The 22,427-nt window shown below is 44.1% G+C and overlaps 1 protein-coding gene across 1 annotated transcript in view; it reads right to left on the bottom strand.

Moving 5' to 3' along the window:
* Positions 1–20,041, bottom strand: part of NFXL1 (nuclear transcription factor, X-box binding like 1) — a 95,383-nt gene extending 75,342 nt beyond the window's left edge. The window contains exons 1-11 of the mRNA XM_054990555.1: positions 19,787–20,041; positions 16,608–16,784; positions 14,137–14,246; positions 12,086–12,219; positions 9,354–9,532; positions 8,217–8,378; positions 7,925–8,025; positions 6,643–6,757; positions 5,483–5,607; positions 4,165–4,287; positions 480–570 (exon numbers count right to left, since the gene is read on the bottom strand). Of these exons, the coding sequence (XP_054846530.1) occupies positions 480–570; positions 4,165–4,287; positions 5,483–5,607; positions 6,643–6,757; positions 7,925–8,025; positions 8,217–8,378; positions 9,354–9,532; positions 12,086–12,219; positions 14,137–14,246; positions 16,608–16,784; positions 19,787–19,913 (1,444 nt within the window). The 5' untranslated portion in view covers positions 19,914–20,041. The remainder of the gene's footprint in view (positions 1–479; positions 571–4,164; positions 4,288–5,482; positions 5,608–6,642; positions 6,758–7,924; positions 8,026–8,216; positions 8,379–9,353; positions 9,533–12,085; positions 12,220–14,136; positions 14,247–16,607; positions 16,785–19,786) is intronic.
* Between the last annotated feature and the right edge of the window lie 2,386 nt (positions 20,042–22,427).

Genomic DNA, 22,427 nt, shown 5'->3' with positions numbered 1-22,427 from the left:
TGACAACCCAAGTTTTACGGAAATTGGACTTTGGAGGGGGCATGTTATAGCCCCCCCAAAAGGTGCCCCTATCTTCCAATTTAAATCCCTGCAGCATTTTTAAAAAGGCACTCTCCTTCCAGTGAATCCCCATTGGCTGGAAGGAGAGCTGTTGCAGGACTGGCCACTCTTCCCTTCCCTGATTCCCCCTCCCTCCTCCCCCTTCTGACTCACTTTATTTCAACCCCCTCTTCCCCCCTCCCATCAGCTAAAAAAAAGCATGAAACACTTTTTCTGTTGCTGGAATGGTAAGGGAAAGAGTGCTGCTGCGCTACCCAAAGCATTCCGAAGCCAAATCGGCCGAATCGAGCCCAATTCGGGTTAAAATTGTGCCGAATCAGGCCCAATTTGGGTTAAAAACCTGAATCCCAAACCCATAGTGCACATTCCTAGTTATAAGCACTAAATAACCCATGGGGGGATTTCTTGCTCATTCTTACCTCTATGGCAGACTGAAGGACATTTGTGATTCCGACATCCTAACGTTCGCCCACAGGCTTGATCGCATGGTGGGCAGTTTCCAGGACAGCACTGCAAAGACATGTTTTGAAGTATAAAACTGCTTGTCAGTTAATGGCTATCCATCTACAAGGAAGTCACGAAGATTTTTTAAAAATGTCTGTTATCTGAGATGAGTTAGCATCTGTGTTTCTTTCTAACAATAATCTTGTTTTCTAAACTTCTCCAGTATATCTGACTTTCTTATTTGAAGTACTAATGTACATACCTAGGAAGTACATACTCCTCCTCTCTGCCTCCTCCCAGGCATCCTTAGAGTTACAATACCCAACATACAAAGTGAAAAAACACACTGATTAAGGTGAACTGGTAACCAGAAATAAGATGGGTCCAAATGACCCATCTTATTTCTTGTCAGCCTAAAAATTCCCAGCTCAGACCAGTCCAACACATCATCAGTGATATTCAGACCATCCTGAGTTATGTTTCTTTCATAGGCCTTTCTTTGCTTACAGAGAGGCCCCTAGCCGAAGACAGCTCCTTACTAACAAGCCAGAAACCTAGATCCCAACTTTGTTCTTATGCAATAAATTAATAACATCTTGAACTCATTCACTTCCGAATCCTCCAATGTGAAGTATGTCATCATATGTCAACAATGCCTTTCTACTCTCTGCCTGGATGAACAGATCAATCCCAATGCAAAAGAATAAATGGATACAAGTATGTGTGTGCACCTCCCCCTCCCAAAATCTGGGTAATTAGGGATCCCAGGTGCCTAGCAGTGGTGGGCAACCTCCTAGCGATTTGTCCCATAGCAACTGGCAGGAGGTCACCCAGCGATCACCCATCACCAGCAGGCACTCCAGGCTCTTCTTTTGGGTCCAGTTTTGAGGCTCCCGGAATGTGCAGGAGCACTCCTGCAGCTGGTGCAATGATGTCACTTCTGGGAGCGCACGGGTGCGAGGACTGGCATTCCAGTGAGAACCCCACACGCACACTGGGTGGGTACAGGGACCTGGCAACCCAATATTCAGGTTTCAGGGATTAAAAAAATCCAGGATCCCTGAAATCCAGGTCAGATTCTCCGAATTGGGTTACAGAATCCCAGATTTAACTGGCCATTACTTCCTATGGGAAATAATATCCGGGGAGCTGGAAGGGCATTTTTTAAGCAACCGCCATCAACTTTATTGAGGACCTACTCCTCACTGTCCACTAAAGACTCCCAAATTTCAGGAGGACTGGATCCTTGGGTCCAATTCTATGAGGCCCTGAATAAGCAGCCCCCCCAGCCACTCTCCATTGTTTCCTATAGAGGAAACATTTTCAAGCCTTTTGAACTCTGCAGCTTCCCCCTCCCTTTCTTGGGATTCTCTGGTTTGACATAACTCCCTTGCAAACTTATTGTTATCAAACCAGAGAATTTCAGTGTCAATCGGAGAATCCCTTTACTGAAACAAGGGGGGGGGGATGAAAGGCTTGCCAAGCCATGGAGTTTAAAAGGCGACGGGTTGAAGGGCTCTTTTACAGCTCAGACAGGAGAAGGGGCAGAATGGGCTGGAAATCCACTCTGCCTGCTGCCTCCTCCTCCACCTCACCAGCCTCACCCCACTCTCCTGCAGCAGTGCAGAGCTTGGTTCCATTTGTGCAGCTGCCCTCTTGTCACTGCTGCTGTGGCTGCCTATGGCGGCTGCCTACATCCAAATAATCCAGCCCAGTGAATCCAGGTGCCCAGATCCAATCTGGGAATTGCCCTGGGAAATCAGCATAGCTGGATTATGCCAGATCAGCATAAACCAGGGGGGGGGGGGGGCGGTTGCCAGTTCCCAGACCCAGATTGCACACCCTTAGACACAAGACAGCGACTGAAATGACAATATTCAGAAATCAGGGAGCAAATATTTCAGTCTCACTGGGGACACTATTTCTGACTTGAAGGTCACAATTCTCCAACAAAAAAAAATTTTTAAAGGGAGATTCCAATGTGAAACTGCCTAATTGGGATTCATTAAAGTGGTTTCACACTACCTTTCCCCAGCCTGAACAATGACATGAGATGTCTTACTCATTACAGGTATCAACTATCTTAAGCGAAATCTGGGAGTCCCCACCCATTACAAACATGAAGCAGCTTCATGTTACTAGCGAATGGTCTCTGCGTTCTTCTTGCTCATTTTGAATTTTACATAATTACATTCTAACCTGTACTTTCTTCATTTCATGACCCTTTGACCCTGCAATTTACCATTACGCATCTAAATCAGCAAACTGTAAGCACGAAAGCATGGTTTGCTGACCTGCACTGCAGGGCAAGCACTGCATACATACCACCTTCCTAACAGTTACATGCTTGTAAGTCCCCTGCAGTCAATGGGTTTAGAAAGGCATAATTCTGCTTAGGATGGCACTGATAGTTTGCTAGTTCCGGCATTTATTTTACATAAAAACAAAACCTTAAAAACCACTTTGGAAGTAACTAGTGATCTCACAATACGCAAAGTGAAGGAAGAAGAGGAGACAATGTATGAGACAAAAGCTTCTCTGGATTCATTTAGTGCTTTGCCATTTGTATGAAGTTACTGAGACAGGGTCTTTGGGGAAAAATGGCTGAACATAGGTTTAGGTTGTAAGTATTGTAAAGTTGGTGGCCAAGCCCAAGAATGGGTTTGCTGAGCTGACTGGAAACACCTGTGGAACAGTCTCTAAGTTCCCTAGATTCGACCTTAGAGAGACTGCCCTAAGAGAGCTGTGTGCTTGACGCTCTAGTTTTTCACACAGCTGTAATGCCAATTAATGGTTTAGTCCTGACTGGTACCTGAGTTGCCTGGCAACTCACCGAGGCCTGAAAAGATGGTTTCTCAATTTACTTAGTTCTTTCCCTTGACTAGTTCCTTAACATGATGCACGTATGCAAGAGAGAAGCTGGAAGCTGCATGCTATTTTATCACCTTAGCATGTTCTTATGCTGAATCAACCAAGTATGAGACAGGGCTCGTTTTCTGATGGATGGGTGAGATACACAACAATGGAAACTACTTAGAGATGCTTAGGTAGCTAGCTATTAAGTTTAAGACAGGCAGTTTTAATATTTAGCAACTGTAAGGATTTCTTGTTTTAATGCCTGTTGCCTGAGTAAGAATGTTTAATGCTTTTGGAGATGCTCCTTGATTAATAAACTTACCTTTAACTATGCTGAGTCTAGAATTCATGCCTGGGTGCACCCCAGGAATGAACCTGAGATTGAGAAAGGAAGAGCTTTCAGTCTCACAAATAGGAGACACACATCCTGCCTGCCTGCTTGCTGGACTGGCTGTGGTCAACACACAGAACTGGGAGGTGAGGCTGTACAATCACATCAGAATCATTACATAATGCACAAAAAAGTACAACATATACTCCCTGAATCAGACAATCCCTAACCAAATTTCTTTCCAACATCACACAAAAATGCAATACAAAATGACGAGGAAGTTATAAACACTTTAGACTCAGAAAGGAATAGCAAAACATCTTATGCGGTATGTAAAAAAAACTGCTGAGGCTTTCTTGAGTATGTTCATGTAGACTGTAGATTGTCATGGAGTAGATTGTCTTTTTCAGGCAAGAAGTTGAACCAAAGTAACAGGAACTAGTAAATAGATCTGGTGCATCTTTAGTACTTGCCTTTCTCTTGCACTGATGTTTTTGACAGTCACGAATTTTTGCACATTTTGACTCACAAAGATATGGTTTATGGCAGGGCATCTGTTTCGTATGCTTTCCACAGCGGCACTGCTTTTCAACTTCCTGGGAAAAACATAGGAGGAAGAAAACTAAATCATAAGTAGAGCCTTAATTCTAACAACAAAATTCATCTGGCAAGGTCTTACGCAAGTAAAAGCCTTCAAGAATGAAATAAGTACTGGGCAAAGGGATCTGATTATGGCAAGTAAGTTAGCTATGCTAAGCTGCATAGCTACTTCCTGATGGAAAATAGAACAGAGGTCTTGTACACAATATGTATCGCTGCAAATAGAACACTACCAAGTCAGAGAGAAATTGGGGGTAGGGGGTGGCATGTAGCTGCAGTCAGTAATGCCTAAAGGGGTAAAGCCAAGAAATTGTTTACCTCCTCATTACCAACTTAAGAAATAAGCCAGGTAGACTACAAAAAACAGAGAATCAAACACAATTAAGTACAGAAGTGCAAAGTTTGGAAGGCATATGATTTCAGATACAGTAAAACAGTATCTTAGAACATGGCCTTTCATGCAACTAGCAGTCAATGCAGTGGTTAAACACACACACACACAGAGCTAACCCTGGAATCTCAACCATCTAACTTTGGATCTTCTTGGAACAGTGCCCAATAGTGATTGTTAGGGAAGTCTGCCTTCAGTACTAGGCTTCCGACATTCGAAGGCCACTCTTAAATGGAATTGTTTAGGGAAAGGGTGTTTTGAATCTATATAGCATGATGCATTTATCATGCAAGCCAGGGTGGTGTAGTGGTTAAGAGTGTCGGGCTAGGATCTAGGAGACCCAGGTGCGAATCCCCAGTCTGCCATGGAAGCTTGCTCAGTGGTCTTGGGACAGTCACACACACTCAGCCTAACCTACCTCCCAGGGTTGTAGTGAGGATAAAATGGAAATCAGGAGAATGATGTATGCCACTTTGGGCCCACATTGCAGAAAAAGAGTATAAATGAAGTAAATAAATAAATTTAACCATAGATCCAAACTAAGTCACTCAACATAGCAATAAGTTACACACACATTCCTCTGGTTCTGAAGAACTGAACTTCATGAGTTTTGTCAGACTGATAATCCTCAGAAGCTGGTGGGATAAGATGCCTCAAAGTGAAACAGAAAAGCTGGTAAAGGAATTATCAGCTCTTTCTGCACCTCAGGGACGCTTGCCGAGTGAAGTCTTCAGATGCTCTAGAGTAACAAAAATTATTCAAAAGCTCACATGCAGAAATGCAGAAAGAGAAATGCTAACCTGTCTACAGATTTCACAAGGACCTCGATGGCAGCGCTGTGAACATCTATGGATTTCACATTCAAGGACTTTGTCACAACTGTCTCCACAGGTAGGCACATCCTCCGTACATGGCAAAGAAAATTCTAAGGCAATGACGAAACAAAATTGGTAGCTACTGTTTAACAAGCAATTGAAAAAGGCAAGCAGTATTTTCTTATAACTGGTTTTTTCACTGAAGCTATTTCAAGACACAAAGCTAAACTTTGTGTTTCTTTGATCTAATCTCATAAATGTGTTTCTTTGATCTAATCTCATAGAGATGGGCACGAATAGAAAAAAAATCTGAACATGATGTTCGTTGTCATCCACGAACAGGGACTCACGAACAACCACAAACATGGTCCTGTTCACAAACATGTTCATGGTTGGCTGTTCGTAGGGGCCAGCAGGCTCTCCTCCGGTCATCATCCAAGTCAAGATTCCTACCGCACCACTCCCAGAAACCTTACCTGAGCAGGCACCAGGAAAGGTACCAATAATAAATAATAGCTTGGCCCCAGAGCCTGGCAGCAGCCCTGGAACTTGAAGGGGTAGATCCCTATCCCACCACACGCAAAAAAAATTCAAGCTCCAATGCACTCTCTCTATCAAAATGCCAACAGCAACTCTATCCCTCTCCGCTGTCTGCAAAGTCAGAGCTGGGAGCCCCCCTCCCCCCTGCTCTTTGCTCCCTTGTAACAAATTTGGAGCTCCACACTTGAAAGGAAGACCTGCCTATCAAGCTAAATTGGGTTTAGATTGGGGTTTCCAGGGCAACAGCAGGAGTTCAGAATTCAGGCAATCCCTGCCTAAGTTGCCAAGGAAATTGATTGCAGGTGCCAGAGGTGCTTGACGAACAGCAACGAACGAGGCTTGCAACGACCACCTGTTCATTTAGAATGGGGCCTCACAAACAGCTGAACAGCAGATTGGGCTGTTCGTTGCTTTTTTTTGTTCGTATCGCTGTTCGTGCCCATCTCTACTCATAAAGCTACACGGGGGCTTGTATTTAGTCAATTTTATTGTGATCTGCAAAGAAGATGCACCATAAGCATGGGCCAAAATTTACCATATCATTTTAGTTTTATTACATCTATAGGGACCAACTGGATGTATACAGGCAGAAAATAAATACTTGCTTGATTTTCCACATGGACAGGACCTTTTTCCAGATCGAGGACATTCCCCACAGGGACCAGCATGACAAACTTGCTCACAGGCATGAAAACCACAGGGTAAGGTTTTGCGACATGCCTGGGGGAAGTAGGAGAAATACATATCTCATTTAAACCTGCTCTATGCAACAAAATACTGTGGGAAAGGAAAAGGTGAATTTTTCCTCAACACTGAGAAGGTAAACTACATATTAATAGAGATTAACTAAAAATCTTATTCTATAGTATTTAAGTACAATTATATTCGCATTTTTCACCAAGGGGAGTAAACCAAGAGGGTATGTGTGGACTTATCATAAGCAATAATTTCCCCATCCCTTACTTTGCGAACATTTCCAGTTTTATAATTAAGCACCAAAAGCATCTCAGAAGACATGCACAGGATTAAAAGCTCATTACTGTGTTCCACATAAAGTAGAATGGGACCAACAGGTATTTCATTTAATATTATTCAGTGCAGCGTGCTAGAGAGCAGCACCTCATTAATGTCAACATTGAAATGTTTGTAATCACTATTTATTTGAACCCAAATATTTGTTCTCTGTGTCTTTCCACTTGCATCTTGTCATAAACTCATAAAACTAGTGCGTTAAAAAGCCTACTATTAAAAAAAATATTGGTCCAATGAAACAGTGTTTTTTAATGATTCCCTTTATGCAGTCAACAACATATTCTAGCATTTGATATAGATGTCTGGCAGCCACCATGCAACAGCCAATGATTGTGCATAGGGCTACTGGTAGGCTCACAATAAAGCTGGAATTACATGGAAGGGTCAATTTTTATACCCCTCCTCTAGTGGTGGGGGCATATATACAGCCATATATATATATAGCCAACACTGCGTACACAACAGTAGCAATTCTAGAAAGGGCTGCTCATATGGGGGCAACAATTCAAGCTATCACTACCGTCATGAAATCTCGGCTAGGCCCACCAGTAGTCCCCCAGATGATCACATGAGATCAGATGAACATCAGAACCAGGACTAAAATGACTATCATTACGAATTATGCTTTGTTTGTTTGTTTTGCTTCATCTCTTAAAATTCCTTTGTTCATCACATTAACTCACAAGGTTCTTCAACGAGATTCTCCATCTTCCTCATAAATCAAAGTTCCATATATGTTTGTGTTTGCCTGTCTTAGAGATCCCATTTTGGGGTGGAAAGGCAGCATATAAATGTTTTAAATAAAATAAATATATTTAATGACAAACTATAAACACAACTTGTTAGGAAACTCACCTGATCACATTGCCACAAAGGGCTTGCACAAAGTCTTTCTGCTACTTGCCTTCCACATACACATCTCTGCCTGCTAACTCTTGGGCAGGGTTCACAGTCTCCTAAAGAAAGGAGAAGTCTATGGTAAGCTTGAAGAGATCTATTTCAATATAGGCCAAAGTTACCAATCTATGCAATTATTAGCAAAGACCCCCTTAATTCTAAAATCCCCAGTGAGGAGGAAAACAGGAGAAAACTACAAAGATACATTATAAAAATCTCTTACAGTCAGTTCAGATAACATGACACCCACCTGGATGGCAAGATTTCTCACAGCTGTGCTGTCCGCAGGGCAATTTTCGACAACAGGGTTGCTGACACGACCATTCTTTTGTACTGCACCTCCGTGGCACAGGCTTTGCCCTCTTACAGTAACAAGATGTTAAGACCACCTTGGGACAAGGTGGACAAGGACCTGGAAAAAAAAGCAGGAAACTGTATCAGTCAACTGATGTTCCTACATAGGCCATCAGTGTTATCCAGTTATGTAATGAATAGCAAGGACCAAGAAGATCAAGCCTCCATTTAAGCAGGAAGCTGATCAGGTGACTCTGGGTTAGTCACCCTCTCTCAGTTTAGCAGATCAGCTCCTTGGAGAAAAGGTGCGGGAACTGTCTATGTAAATAATACACAGCTCTTAAGTAGCTACCACCTTATAGCATCCACTTACTGATAACTTTCTATAATGCTGTGTGTAAAGTGCCACCCAGTCACAACTGACTTATGGCAACCCCTGCTGGGGTTTTCAAGGTAAGTGAGAAGTAGAGGTATTTTGTCATTGCCTTCATATGCAGAGTCCTCCCTGATGGTCTCCCATCCAAGTACTGATCCTGCTTAGCTTCCAAGATCTGACGAGATCAGGCTATACCAGCAATGGCGAATCTATAGCACGCGTGCCACAGCCGGCACGCAGAGCCCTCTGTGAGCTCACGAGCCAGGGCTCATTTGGAGGCGTGGGTTTTGCCCCTGCCCACATGAGAGAGAGAAAATGAATGAGTGCAAGGCGAGTGGTGCTGAGCTCCAAAGGAACGCAAGCTGCTTGCATTCATTCTGCTCTGCTCCTTTACTTTCATTTGTGACCGGGGGGGGGGAGCTCTTTTAAGACAAAATATGTTAATTAGTTCGGACAACTGTAAGAGTTGTTGTTTCTAAACTAAAACCTCAGTATTCAGGTTTAATTGCAGTGTTGGCACTTTGAAACAAGTAAGTTGGTTTTGTGTTGCAGTTTGGGCACTCGGGCTCAAAAAGGTTCGCCATCACTGGGCTATACCATGCCACCTTCCCTCCTTCCATAATGATACCTGATGCAAGTGTAGTCATATACAATCTCACTGTTTGAAGCAGCTCAGTTTGCATGATCACTTACCAACAGTTACCCTATATTACACACCTGGGTGACAAAGTAGCAGGCACTTGTGTCCACACGGAGGTTTGAAATCCCTCTCACATATTTGGCCACAAGAATGTGGAACTAGCCAAGGGTCCAAAGCTGGATCCTCCACCTTTCCGCAGTAGCAGTAATATCTAGCAGGAGTCTCTGATCGCTTGTACTCAAACCTACATTTTGGACTGAAACATGAAAGGTAAAAAAAAATATCATGAAGAGTTCACTGAAATTAAATTCAAGCACAATATTTTATTATCAGTTTCCCAATATGCTAGCATGAATGCTAGCCGCTCATTTGTAATGCAGAAGGCAGACATGGCTCTCTAAAGCAAAGAGTTTACGAACAAAACAAAAGACTGAAATTGGAAGACTGATGCTCCAAAAATCTATCAGCAGCAACTGAAAACAGACAATTCACCAGGGCTTGTGTATACTGCAGTGCAAACATGTGAAATGCTTTTTCTCGGGGACTCCACTAACTCTAGGCCTGCATGCCTCTTGTAAATTAACTGTGGTTTCCACACACTGCATGCGTTTGGCTAGTAGTACAAGAGGGAAATCCAAGAGTCAGTAGAAGAGGAAATTGATAAAACTTTTAGCACAATAATTAGCCTTATCCTGGGGAGATTCTTGCAAAGAGCTATTCCTTAATGCAAGTCCTCCTACAATCAGATGCCAGAGGGATAAATTCCCTATATGCAGCATTTCCCATGCACATAAAGAGTACATGATTGGACTTATTTTAGCCTGTTGAAGATGTAGATTTACAACACACAGAGAACTTTTCATCATTTTCCCGTGTGACATTCTACATTTAAACCAAGACTAGACTTTATAATTTTGCTAGCCATTTTCACAAAATCACTGTTTAGTTTATTATTACACAAATAAGCTACTGTCACCAGAGGTTAAAATTTTACTGATGTGGCTATGGATATTAGAGGTATGCAATCTGGATTTGCATTTGGGGGGAAAAAACTGGATTTCTGCTGATCCAGCTAATTCCGGCTTCCTGAATCAAACCGGAGAACCTGGCATCTAATCTGGTAACTCAGATCCAGACCCCTGGGTAAATCCAGGAAACATGGCTTCAGCCTCTAGCTGGCTCTTTCCGGGCTTCTTCCACTTTTTTTCCAAAATGGGAAGGGGAAGTGAGACAGGAGGGGAGGGGAGTGAGCGGCCAATCCGTGCAGGAGCTCTCTTTGTCTGCCTGGCATCTGTGAATCATATTGGCTCAGCTGAGCTAAGCTGCAACAGTACCCCTTGCTTCTGTTTGGTTTGGGCAGAATTCTCTGATATGGCATGCTCCTCTGGTTTGATATTGGTCCCTTTGATTCACTTTCATTCTGTTGGGTTTCCTTTTGCATCTGGAAGTGTGCCTTTGGCCACTGGCAGCCTTGGCCCAGCATCTTTCTGCCTAAGAGTCTACTTGGAAATGTTTCCCCCATAGGAAACAATGGAGAGTGATTGGGCAGCTTGTTCAGGGGACACTCGGGTTTTGGGGAGACAGTTTGGTTCTGTTGGGCTTTCTCTGGGTTGATGCTGCATTTGGGAGAGCGCCTTTGACTACTGACAGTCTTGCCCCTGTGTGTTTCTGCACGAGAGCCTGCATGGAAATGTTCCCCCTGTAGTAAACAATGGTGAGTGGCTTTGGCCACCTTCTTCAGGGGCCCATAAAACTGGACCCTGCCCTCCAATCTTCCTGAAACTTGGAGGGTCTTTAGAGGACAGTCAGGAGTAGGGTCCTTGCAAATTTGATGGAGTTCGCTTGAAAAACGCCACCCCCATCCACCCCAGATAGCCTCCCCAGATAGTTTTCCACATTAGGGAATAACGGAGATTGGCTGGGGGGCACCTTGTTCAGGAACCCATGGAATTCCCCTGCCCTTCTTGCTGAAACTCAGAGGGGAGGTCTTTAAAGGACAGTCAGGTGTAAGTTTCCTGCAAATTTGGTGGAGCTTGTTTGAAAAGTGTCCTCCTCACCCCCAGTCCTCCAGATAGCTCCCATATAGTTTCCTCAATAGGGACTAGAGATGGGCACAAACCGGAAAATAACCGAACCACGTGGTCTGTGGTTCATCAAATTTCACAAACCATGGACTTTCACAAACCTACCCCTGGTTCACAAACCAGTTCGTGAAAACGTCACAGCCAGGTCAGAAAATCACCACTTCTGGGCCAGGAGAAGGTAATTTCCGGGCCAGGAGAAGTTCACATCCGGGTCAGCAGGTCTGCAGGAAGTCCATCCCCTGTTGCCTAGGAAACTGATTGATTGGCACCAGACTGTCTGCAGTGACGAACCAAAAAACGAACCAGCCTAAAGTTCATGGTGGTTCATCAGAAATGGGATCTGACGAACCGTGCTTCGCAACCCATGAACCAGCCTGGTTCATGCTTAATTCTGGTTCGTATTTCGGTTCTTGCCCACCTCTAATAGGGACTAATGATCAAATGAATCTGAGATTCTCTGATCTGTCTTAATCAGTGAATCTTTCCAGTATTTCAGGAATCTCAAATTGGGGGGGGGGGGGGGCCTGAAATCTCGATCTGTATTTTTCTTTTTGTTGCACAAATCTAATGGATATTTCATACACAGTTTTGTAATTCATTAGGCAACTTTAGAAAACACATTTTGCTTTTTAGCTACACACCCACCACTTCTTTTTAAAGCTATGGCTCAATTTTTTTCCCCACCATATAAAACAAACTTTGAAAAGAAACTCTTAAAAGCGCACCATGGCCATGGATAATCCTTCTTTTCAAAATTATCATCTGTCAAGGGAGAAGTTATTAGGAAAACACTATCCTTAGCCCACTTCTGAATGCATGGCATGTGAAATATGCAGAAACATCCAGAGCAACTCCAAATCTAGAAGACAGAGATGGATGGATTAGAGACCTTCCCAGTAAATCCATTATTGATTCGATATACAACACAAGCACAAAAAAGGGGTGAATTCTCTTGTTTACTGTACAGATCTAGAAATACCCAGCAGTCAGGCAGCTTCTTTACTCAAAACATTTATCTGTTTCCCAAATCTCACCCCAGAAGACTAACAAATTTTAAATAGAGTAAACCACAAGAAGTACCACTAAGGGGTTGGATCCTATGCACATGTTCCACTAATAGATGAACTTTTCTCTAGTGGAAGGAGCTTTCCTGACACCTCATTCATCAAAGGCCATTTTCAGAGGAGAAAGGGGGAAAAGTGCAGTAGAACATATAGAATGTATCTGCAGGATCAAACTCAATGTGAGCAATTATAATATCAAATTCCAGATAACAAGCAGCCATCATAGTCAGTCTCTATAGAAGTCCTTTCTTAAACAGGGACATTTTATGCCATTTCCCAACAGACCCTAGAGACAGTTTCTGAAGGAGGCACTTGTCCCAGGGCTGTCACACAAACAGAGTAGAACTTCATTAGACAGCATGGAGGACAAGAACCCTTTTAATTCTACTTACAACACTGTTTATAGTATAGCTCTGCATTGTTGTTTGCATTGTCTTTTAATTCTCTAAACTGCACTGTTCACTGGATGTCTTATACTTTAATACATTGCCTTTACTCTGTAATCCACCTTGAGCCTCACTAAGAAAGACGAGCTATAAAGTAAATAAATCCCTTCCAACTCAATTGAGATTGTGTTGACTGGGCCAATGAATTTAACTATTAGAACTAGTAAATCTAACTGTAAACAGGGCTCTTATGGCAAACCAACCTAGAAATCCTCCATAATCACAACAGATGATGGCCCTGGACCAGGCAAGGGCCGTGGTCAAACAACGTATATTGGATGTCGAAAGACAGAGGGATCTTGCTAGGGTCTCTGATTTCCTACCTCCCCCCCCCCCCCCCCCGCAAACAAGATATGTGGTTTCTCCAGCCTCCTATCTATCAAGCCTGGAGATCCCGTCCCATCGTAGGGCTTTCTCATTGGCCCGATGTAATACATTTCCATCTGCAGTACTTGAAGGCCGTTATAAAAAGGTCCCAATGGCTGAGCGAGTTTGTCCATGCAAGGCAGGGAAAGTAGAAACAGTTGAGCACATTATGCTTGCCTGCAAGTTCTACCATGAAATACGTATAAAACATATCCAACCTGTACTGAAGCAGCTTTCGAGCCTCCCTGACACAGAGCTAACTAATAAGCTCCTGTTAGGTGCCGATCCCCAGATCACGTTGGCTAGTGCCAGATTTTTAGCCACGGCTTGTAGAATCCGCAGGGAATGTGCAAAGGAGTAACATCTGCTTTTATTTCTAACCCTGAAAGCCCACACTTTTGTATTTATATTGCCAAGTTTTTATATAATGATATATTTATATAATTATTTTTACAAAGTGGTGTATTTTGTGTATGATACTTACGTTTTTATAAGTCTGTACTGGTTATTAACTGTAAATAAATAATCTGATATAGCAATCACAACAAAACGCAGCTGAGTATGGAAATTCTACAGCAGAGCAGAATTCAGATTAATAAAATTACATCCATTTTAATACTAAAATTCCCATTCACACTGTACTAACTACTCACTGCAGATAACAAAATTAATGCCTGATTTTTTTAAAAAGCTTGCCTTTGTTCCAGAAGATACTTAGGTCACATTTCTGAAATGAGGGGAATGCTATAGTAGGATAGGGGGAGACAATCTTGAGGGAGTTCTCACGGTTTGGGCTTGAGATCAAAAGAGGCACTATCCAGAGGCCCTTCTCAGCTGACACAAGACATTCCAATGGATAGGTAAATAGAGAAATACATTCACATTATTTGTGATACTTACAGCATGGTTTCTCTTAACAGAAGCAATGCAAATCAAGCATGTTGTTGCTCCAGACTGAAAAGCCTCATTCATGTATTGTCTCATGCGCTCCAATTCACTTGTGTCACCATCTTTGAATACAAGATGATGACTATTATGAGCAACAGCAAGTATGTTATATGATTAATTATGAAGAATAATCAAGGGTTTATGCTGATATAGAAGAAAAATGCCACACTAACATCTGCTGATGCTTTGAAGGGCACATGTACCGCAGTCATTTATTTTTCAACATATAATGGGCTCTACCACCCTTATTCTATAAATATTGGAGAGTCAAAATTTGCATTCCTATGCTAACCAACACCTCTTTTTTTGTCTGCAGTCTTGTCAGCCACAGGGCAATTAAGCAACCATATTCAGTATCCAATTCTTTCCATGGAGAAGTCAAAGAAGGTTATAGCTTATAGCCAGTCTACCTGTAATTCCAACCACAGAGATGCTGCCAAAACCTTTCCATATTATAACAAGTAGAGGAAACCTCACTATAGAGATACTGGTTTTGGTACCACCCTTGTGGCACACATAATGTGCAGTCGAGCTCTTACAGTGACATTCTAAGCAGAGTTACTCCAGTCAAAGCTCACTGATTTCAATGGGCTTAGACTGGAGTAACTGTGCTTAGGATTTCACTGTTAATGCATTATCTTTACTTTCAATATTATCTCCTTCCCGCCTCGGTCACCCATTAATCACTCTGCTTGCTGCCTCACACGACACCTACTGGGTTCCTAAAAAAGTGCCCAGAGGAAAGAAACACCACTAAATCATCCCATCCCTTTCTTTTAAACAGGACTATAATCATTTGGTCACAGACCTGTAATAGTTTATTTAAAAAAAAGAAGAACCCTCATGCCAGAGCTTTTTGTTTCTTCTGCTGTACTACTACTGCTTTCTTCAAGAGATAAAACACTTGGGACTTCAATAACTTAAAACTTTTCTTCTATGCATTAGTAACACAGTACTATCATCAAAGCATACTCCTGCAATTAACTAATTTAGATACAGAAATATCCTATGAAAAGGATTTTTGCATCTTAGGTTAAGCACAGAGAGAATGGGTTCTTAACACTGTCCTGGAACGTGCCTTCGGAGCTGCGACTGGATGGTTGAAGCAGAGTCGGCTGAGACTGAATCCCTTGAAGACGGAGGTCCTGGATGTGGGTCTAGGGTCCATGGGTGCGGGACTCCGGCTCCCTGCTCTCAATGGAGCGCCACTTACGCCAATGTCAAGAGTGAGGAGCCTGGATGCTTCCCTGTCTATGGAGGCACAGGTCGCAGCAGTTGTTCGATCCTCTTTCTTCTATCTAAGACAGGCTCGACAACTTGTCCCCTACTTACCGACCCATGACCTTACGACAGTGATCCAGGCAACGGTCACCTCCAGATTAGACTACTGCAACCCGCTCTACACAGGGCTTCCCTTGGGCTTGATCTGGAAACTGCAGCTGGTTCAGAATGCAGCTGCACGGGTGGTTGCCAGAGCACCAATCATGGCTCATATAACACCCATCCTCCGTCAGCTGCACTGGTTACCGGTTGAGTATTGGGTCCGGTTCAAGGTTTTGGTGTTGACCTATAAAGCCCTATGTGGACTAGGCCCAGCATACCTTCGGGACCGCCTCTCCCCATATGTTCCCTGGAGGTCGCTTCAATCAGCCACTAAGAACTTGCTCATGGTCCCTGGCCCCAGGGAGATCTGCCTGGCCTCTACCAGAGCCAGGGCCTTTTTGGTCCTGGCTCTGACCTGGTGGAACTCTCTGTCTGAGGAAACTAAGGCCTGGCAGGATTTGTTATCTTTCCGCCAGGCCTGCAAGACGGAGATGTTCCGCCAGGCATTTGGTGGGGGGTAGGCTGTCCTCTCGCCGGCCATACCACTGAAGACGTTCCACCACCCATGTAGGAAAATGCTGTATTTTAATATTTTATACCCACCAATTTTGTTTTGATATAATGTTTTAGTGTTTTTAAAATGTTTTTACTGTTTTAAACTGTTGTTAAACTGCCCTGAGCCCGTCTGACAGGGAGGGCGGTCTAGAAATGTGATAAATAAATAATAAATAAATGTATTAGTCTCTGTAGCAGGTTTAATGGTTTCAGTTAATCGTCTCCTCAATATCTTCCTAGAGACATCCGACCAGACACCATTGGATAGAGCCCATGGTCTGACTGCAGCAAAGCTTTTCTTTTATTATAACTTTAGTGATGCGTTTACATCTTTATCTACACTTACATCGAAATACAAACCCTTTGCAACAGATCAAACTACTCAACATGTTTTATGTACATTTTTGTACCTGAAATGACCTGTTGATGCAAGAAATGTGCTACTATATCAACTACTGAAAATGATCTGAAGAACATTCTCAAGTTTAGCTCTCAAAGCACTGCTATTTTAATGAAAGCAAAGTAATTAACATATAAGAGTTTACCAGTTTGATTAGTGTAAGTTGTAAATGTTTGGGCCAATATTCTCCCATGTTTTCCTTCAACATCATCATCATCACTGTCATCTTCAGATGAAGAACTAAACTGGTCTTCCACCAGCTTTTTAGCTGCTGCTTGATTCGCCCTCTTAATTTCATCAAATTTTTTCTGAGAAGCTAATTCTGTTTAAAAGAACATGAGTTAATAATATGCACATTTTAAAAGTTTATCAGCACTACCCTACACTCTGACAATGGATTCCGCCTCACCAAATTGCAAAAAGTATTGTTTGAATATCTAACCAGCCATTTAAAAGGCTGCAATATGTATTCTGCCTCAGTGAAAAAGGTGGACTATAAATAAACATCAATAATAAAAGCTTTAAAGCAAGTTCAACTTTACCACAGGTCAGATACTGCAGAGTTTTACCTTCAAATATTACCTTCAAATAAGGACCCATGAAAAATATAATTCACCTTTACTTGTAGCTGTTTGGAATTTTACTAGAATGCCCATTAACAAGCCTTTTTGGTTTCTTCTTTTACTGCAAGTCACTAATAACACCCACACTTCTGAAACTAGTGATCTGTTAAGCATAGCTCTATGTGATCATCTGGGTAAAGATAATGCGTTTGTCGCTAAACGTTTAGATTTGAGTCCAGTGGTACTTAAGAGACCAACAAGTTTAAGACATGAGCTTTCGAGAGTCAGATCACCCTTCTTTAGATATCTAAACATTTGATCTTAGAGGCCTCTTACAGGCAAATTAGTGAAACTGAACCTTTTCTTACTACTGAAAAGGCTGCTTCAGAAAGGGATTTGGAGCAGAACAGCTACTTGGGGAAGGAGTTCTGAAACTATTCCCCACACCAAATCAGCCCTTCTTGGGTACTTCCCCACCCGAATTTCAAATGCATGCTTGCAAAGGCAAAGATGTTTGGGGGGGCTGGGGGGAGCTTATTTGAAGTAGAAAGGTTACGATGAACATATCACCTAGTATACGTGTCAGACAACTATTCCATCTAGATAGTTGTTTACTCTGACTGATGGCAGAGTCAGAGATCAAACTAATGTAAGCTGAGAGATCAGCGACTTGAAGAGCACCATTGAAATAACAGCCATCCGGGGAAGCATTCAGTCAAGAATGAATGAGTTCCATGCTTCCATAACAGTACCGTTCAAGCACAGAATTGGATGTTAGGTGCAAAATTCAGCACATTTCTCAATTTCTTAAACAAAAGACTGAGGAGAGCCAAGCAGGTCCGGTGAAATGAATCTGATTAATTTATTCAAACTCTCCATTGTGCAGGACTTTATTTCACTTCATCTTAATACAGAGTCTATATAGAATACAATCGGGGTGGACTGGCCCTTTAAGTTACCAGGTAAGTTCCTGGTAGGCCTGAGATCCACTAGCAGCCAAATGCAAGTGAGCTAAGCAGGATCCACTCAACTCAGACCCAGGCAGTAGCCACAAGGTCGATTGTACCCCAATGTCACTATTCCCATCAAAGTCCCATCAAAGCTGTAAAAACTCCACTTGGCTCACTTCACAGCTGGGGCTGTTCTGATATCCCGATCTGCTCTGAATACAAGTTGTCATCATCTAAAGAACAGTCCCTAACATGCCTGAGGATGCCATGGAATCCCATCAGCGTGTCTGTAGTAATCACTTGCTCCTTTTCCCAAAACGAAGAGCCATCCTTAGCTTGTCTCCTCTTCACTGGAGCAGAAGGAGCTTCATAACAGACAAACCTGTCTGCAGGGAGCACTCATTGGAAAAAGATGCCTCCACTGTAGGAGGATGCTTGTCTTGAAACCCGGCAACATAATGGGGGAACCTACCACATTCATCTCTTATAGGATTTAGATATTGTGTTTAGATTCAAATATGATCCAGGTGATTATTGATGACTGAAGTTGTGGGTGACTGTAGAGAGATGCTGTAGCACAGTGGTTAGGCTGCAAACAGCACTCTGCTGGTTCGAATCCCACTACTGCCACGAGCTCAGCAGGTGGCCTTGGGTAAGCCCCTCCTCTCAGCCTCAGCTCCCCAGCTATATTGTGGGGCTAAAGATAACACTGGCTTTGTTCACTGCTCTGAGTGGGGCACCAATCTGTCTAGAAGAGCTGTATAAAAGCACTGTTATTATTACAGAGAGATGCTTTAGCATAGTGGTTAAGTGGCTGAGGTGTGAGTCAGCACTCTGCTGGTTCAAATCCCATTATTGCCATGAGCTCAGCAGGTGGCCTTGGGTAAGCCACTCCTCTCAGCCCCAGCTCCCCAGCTGAATTGCTGAGATTTTTAAAAAAATTGACTTTGTTAACCTCTTTCAGTGGGGACTAATCTGTCTAGAAGAGTGGTGTATAAGCACAGTTATCATTATATGATTTAGTTACATTTTTAGGTATATGTTGGAGCTTATTGTCTGGAAGCCCGTTTGGTGCCAGCTGGGTGACTTTGAGCCAGTCACAGCTCTCTCCTTGTTCTCTCAGCCCCACCCACCTCACCAGGGTGTTTTGTTGTGGGGATAATAATGACATACTTTGTAAACTGCTCTGTGGGCATTAAGTTGTCCTGAAGGGCTGTATACAAATCGAATATTATTATAAATAAAAAATTAATTAACCCCCCCTCCCCAAAATACATACAGGTAGAACCCGAAGGTGGCTTTGTGATGGAACGAGCCCCCCCCCTGCCCCACCCCCACCTCCTGTGACAGCCATTTTTGGTGGTGCCCACGACCTATTCTCCAAAGTCCCTACAGACCCCTGACCTAAACCTGAAACTGTCTGAAACCACGAGCTGTTCTGTGAACTTGGACCGAGAACATCGCAGCCACCCCCGCCCCAAACTGGCCTCAGACCCCCACGGATCACTGCCATACGCTCAGGGAAAGGAGAAACTGAGGCAAAGGACCCCCAAAGCCCCCCCCCCACACACACACACACACGCCTAACATATGAACAGCCAGAGGCACGGCTGAGCTGCATTCGCGACACGCGTCCTACTGGGGAGGAAAGCGAGCCGACACGTGGATTAAGCGAACAGACCCCTCGGCTGCAGCCGCGAACTCAGAGGGCGGGCGGAGGCGCCCTCAGGGGGTCCCGCATGCCACGAGCCCCACCCCCACCCCACCCCCGGCCCGGCTTGAGAGGCCCCCTGAGGGAGGCGCGTCCTCACCCCCGGCGGCCTCGGCGCCTCCCGCTCCTCTTCCCCTCCCGCGGCCGCCAGGTCCGTTCCCCGCGGGGGTGGCTCCGGCTCTGCCCACTCCTCTGCCGCGGCCGCCCCGGCGCCAGGCCGCCTCCATCCTTCCTCCTCCCGGCGGCTGAGGAAACGGCGTCTCCCCGGCGAGGCGGCAGCGCTTTCCCCTCAGACAGCGGGCGAGGGAGACGAAGCGCCGCGAGAAACGCGCCTCCCGCCCTCCTCTGCGGCCCGTTCCCGGCCTGCCCGCACGAGGACTACAATTCCCAGAATCCTAAACCGCGGAGAAGGAAGCGCGCCGGAAACGCTTTCCCCACCCCTCTGGAACACCCGCGGATCATAGAGAAGAACCAGCGTCGGCGGTAGATCGAGCGGCACTACAATCCCGCCTCCGCTGAGTGCTTGAGTTTGCGCATGCGCTCAACTGTTCGGGTTGCTTAATCTCCGTGGGCGGTGTAGGGCTCGAGTCACCCTACATAGGGTTGCACTGTGGGTCCGAGACAGTAAAAATAAAAAGTCTTAAAGGCATCTTAAAGGCTAAGCTACCGAGCAAGATTTGGGTCCAGTAGCACCCTTCTAGATTCCAAAGCGGTGCAAAACCGATTTATTCAAAAAGGCTTTTCACTCAGAGGGCTGTATTGTGGGGAGGGGGGTCTCAAAGAGATACTTCCCCACTATGTTGCCTTATGTACTATCTGTTGTTTTAAATATGTACTTCTGGTTATCTAATGTCAGCCCTACAATTGCTTATGTTCTGTTTCAGCCTTTCTTCTACTCTGTATTGGATTCCTGCTAATGCTCTGTCTTTGTAAACTTGGATTTATTTACCCTGTGGCATTGTTTATGGAAATGTCCTTGATAGTGACTGTACTAATCTCACACTGCATAATCCACCTTGAGTCTTAGTGAGAAAGGCAGACTATAAATGACATTAATAATAAAGACCAACAACATTTCCAGGTGTGAGTTTTATTTATTTATGTCATTTATATTCTGCCTTTCTCACTGAGACTTGAGACAGATTGAGAGCCAATGTTGCCTTCTTCAGGTAGAGAAAGTAGGTAGGGTTTTATCCGTAAGGGTGTAAGGTAGGGTTCCCAGGTTCCTATACCCTCCTGGTGGGAGGGGGGACGCAGGACTTATCTGGTGTAGCCTTCTTGCACGTGTTTCCACTGAGATGCAAAGGCATTGCTTCCCAGAAGCAATGTTGTCACGCCAGCCATAGGCATGCTCCCATGCTTCACGCAGGGCCAATTCTGGGCTGTTTGGGGCCAAAATTGGCACCAGTGAAACACAGGAGCAAAACCACAGCAGGCACAATTATGTCACTTCTGAAAAGTGACATCATTACACCTTGCCATTTAGGGCCAGCAGTCAGCAAGCAACGGGGCAAACCCCTGGGACATTGCCCGCCACCGTTGGGCAATGGGGAAGCCTAATGTAAGATATAATAGTACTGTAATTGTCTTGACAGAGTTGGGGTACGGAAAGCAGAAAAACAGCCTCTGTAGTGCAAGAAGGATCCAGTGTATCGGGGCCTACTAGGGTTTTTAAAAACCCAGAACGATAAAAGGAGCACTTGTAGCTTTAACGAAATGCCTTCAGTAGCGGTTGCTAGGCAACTGTAACAGTATTTAGCGAGTATTCTAGGTTTCGTCAGTAAAAGGCAGTGGGAGAGGGGCAGGACCCTTTCCAGAACTGTTTCGACCTTTGAATGAGGGCTCATTGGGGCCAGGCCCAGAAGCAACACTGGACAACTCAATACAGCATGACTGGCCCAGACCTGGCTGCTTGTTACTGTTCAATAGCAGCCCCCCGCCCCCCCCCCCCAATAAAGTCAGTGTAATGTAGTGCTTAGAGTTTCAGGGTAGAATCTGGGGGAGACACAGGTTTGAATCACTGCTGTCCTGTGGAAGCTCACTGGGTGACTTTGTTCCAGTCACAGACTTTCAACCTATCCTACCTCTCAGAGCTGTTGTGTGGATAATATGGAGGCAAGGAAAATGATGTAAGCTGCTTTGTGGAGAAAGGGAGGATATAGATGAAGTAAATTGAGAAATATAGGTGAAGATGGGTGGCATATAAAAGGTAAGTTGTTTAGAGGATTTGAAGGAGAGAAGGATGTAGGGAAAGATGAACATATGGCAAACAGGAATGGAGAAAAGAAAATGCTGGTGTGGGAGGGATCTGCAAAACGAGCATCTTCCTATTAACAGAATCTGCAAAGGCTGTAGCAGGTTTAGGAAAGATCACAACAAAGGGGGGGGGATAGAAAGTGGCAACGTTATGCGTTAGAAAAAGCTCACTCCGGTTTAAACACAAGACCAGAGCAAAACGTCCATACCAAAGCAGCAACCCTTGTTTCATAGTTGACATTGCAACTGGAATACCCATTGGTAATCTTCAACCAGGTTGGATTCCCCGCTTCTCCACTTGGAACCAGCTGGGTGGCCTTGGGTCCGTCACAGCTATCTCAGAGCTTTCTCAGCCCCACCCACCTCACAGGGTGTTTTGTTGTGGGGATAATAATAACACACTTTGTAAACTGATCTAAGTGTCCCTTTATGTTGTCCTCAAGGGCAATATATAAATCAAATGTTATTTTAAGGTCTTTTTAATG

The sequence above is a fragment of the Eublepharis macularius genome, chromosome 10 (genome assembly GCF_028583425.1).
Source record: "Eublepharis macularius isolate TG4126 chromosome 10, MPM_Emac_v1.0, whole genome shotgun sequence".
Classification (NCBI taxonomy): Eukaryota; Metazoa; Chordata; class Lepidosauria; order Squamata; family Eublepharidae; genus Eublepharis; species Eublepharis macularius.
This window is presented reverse-complemented; position numbering and strand designations above follow the sequence as displayed.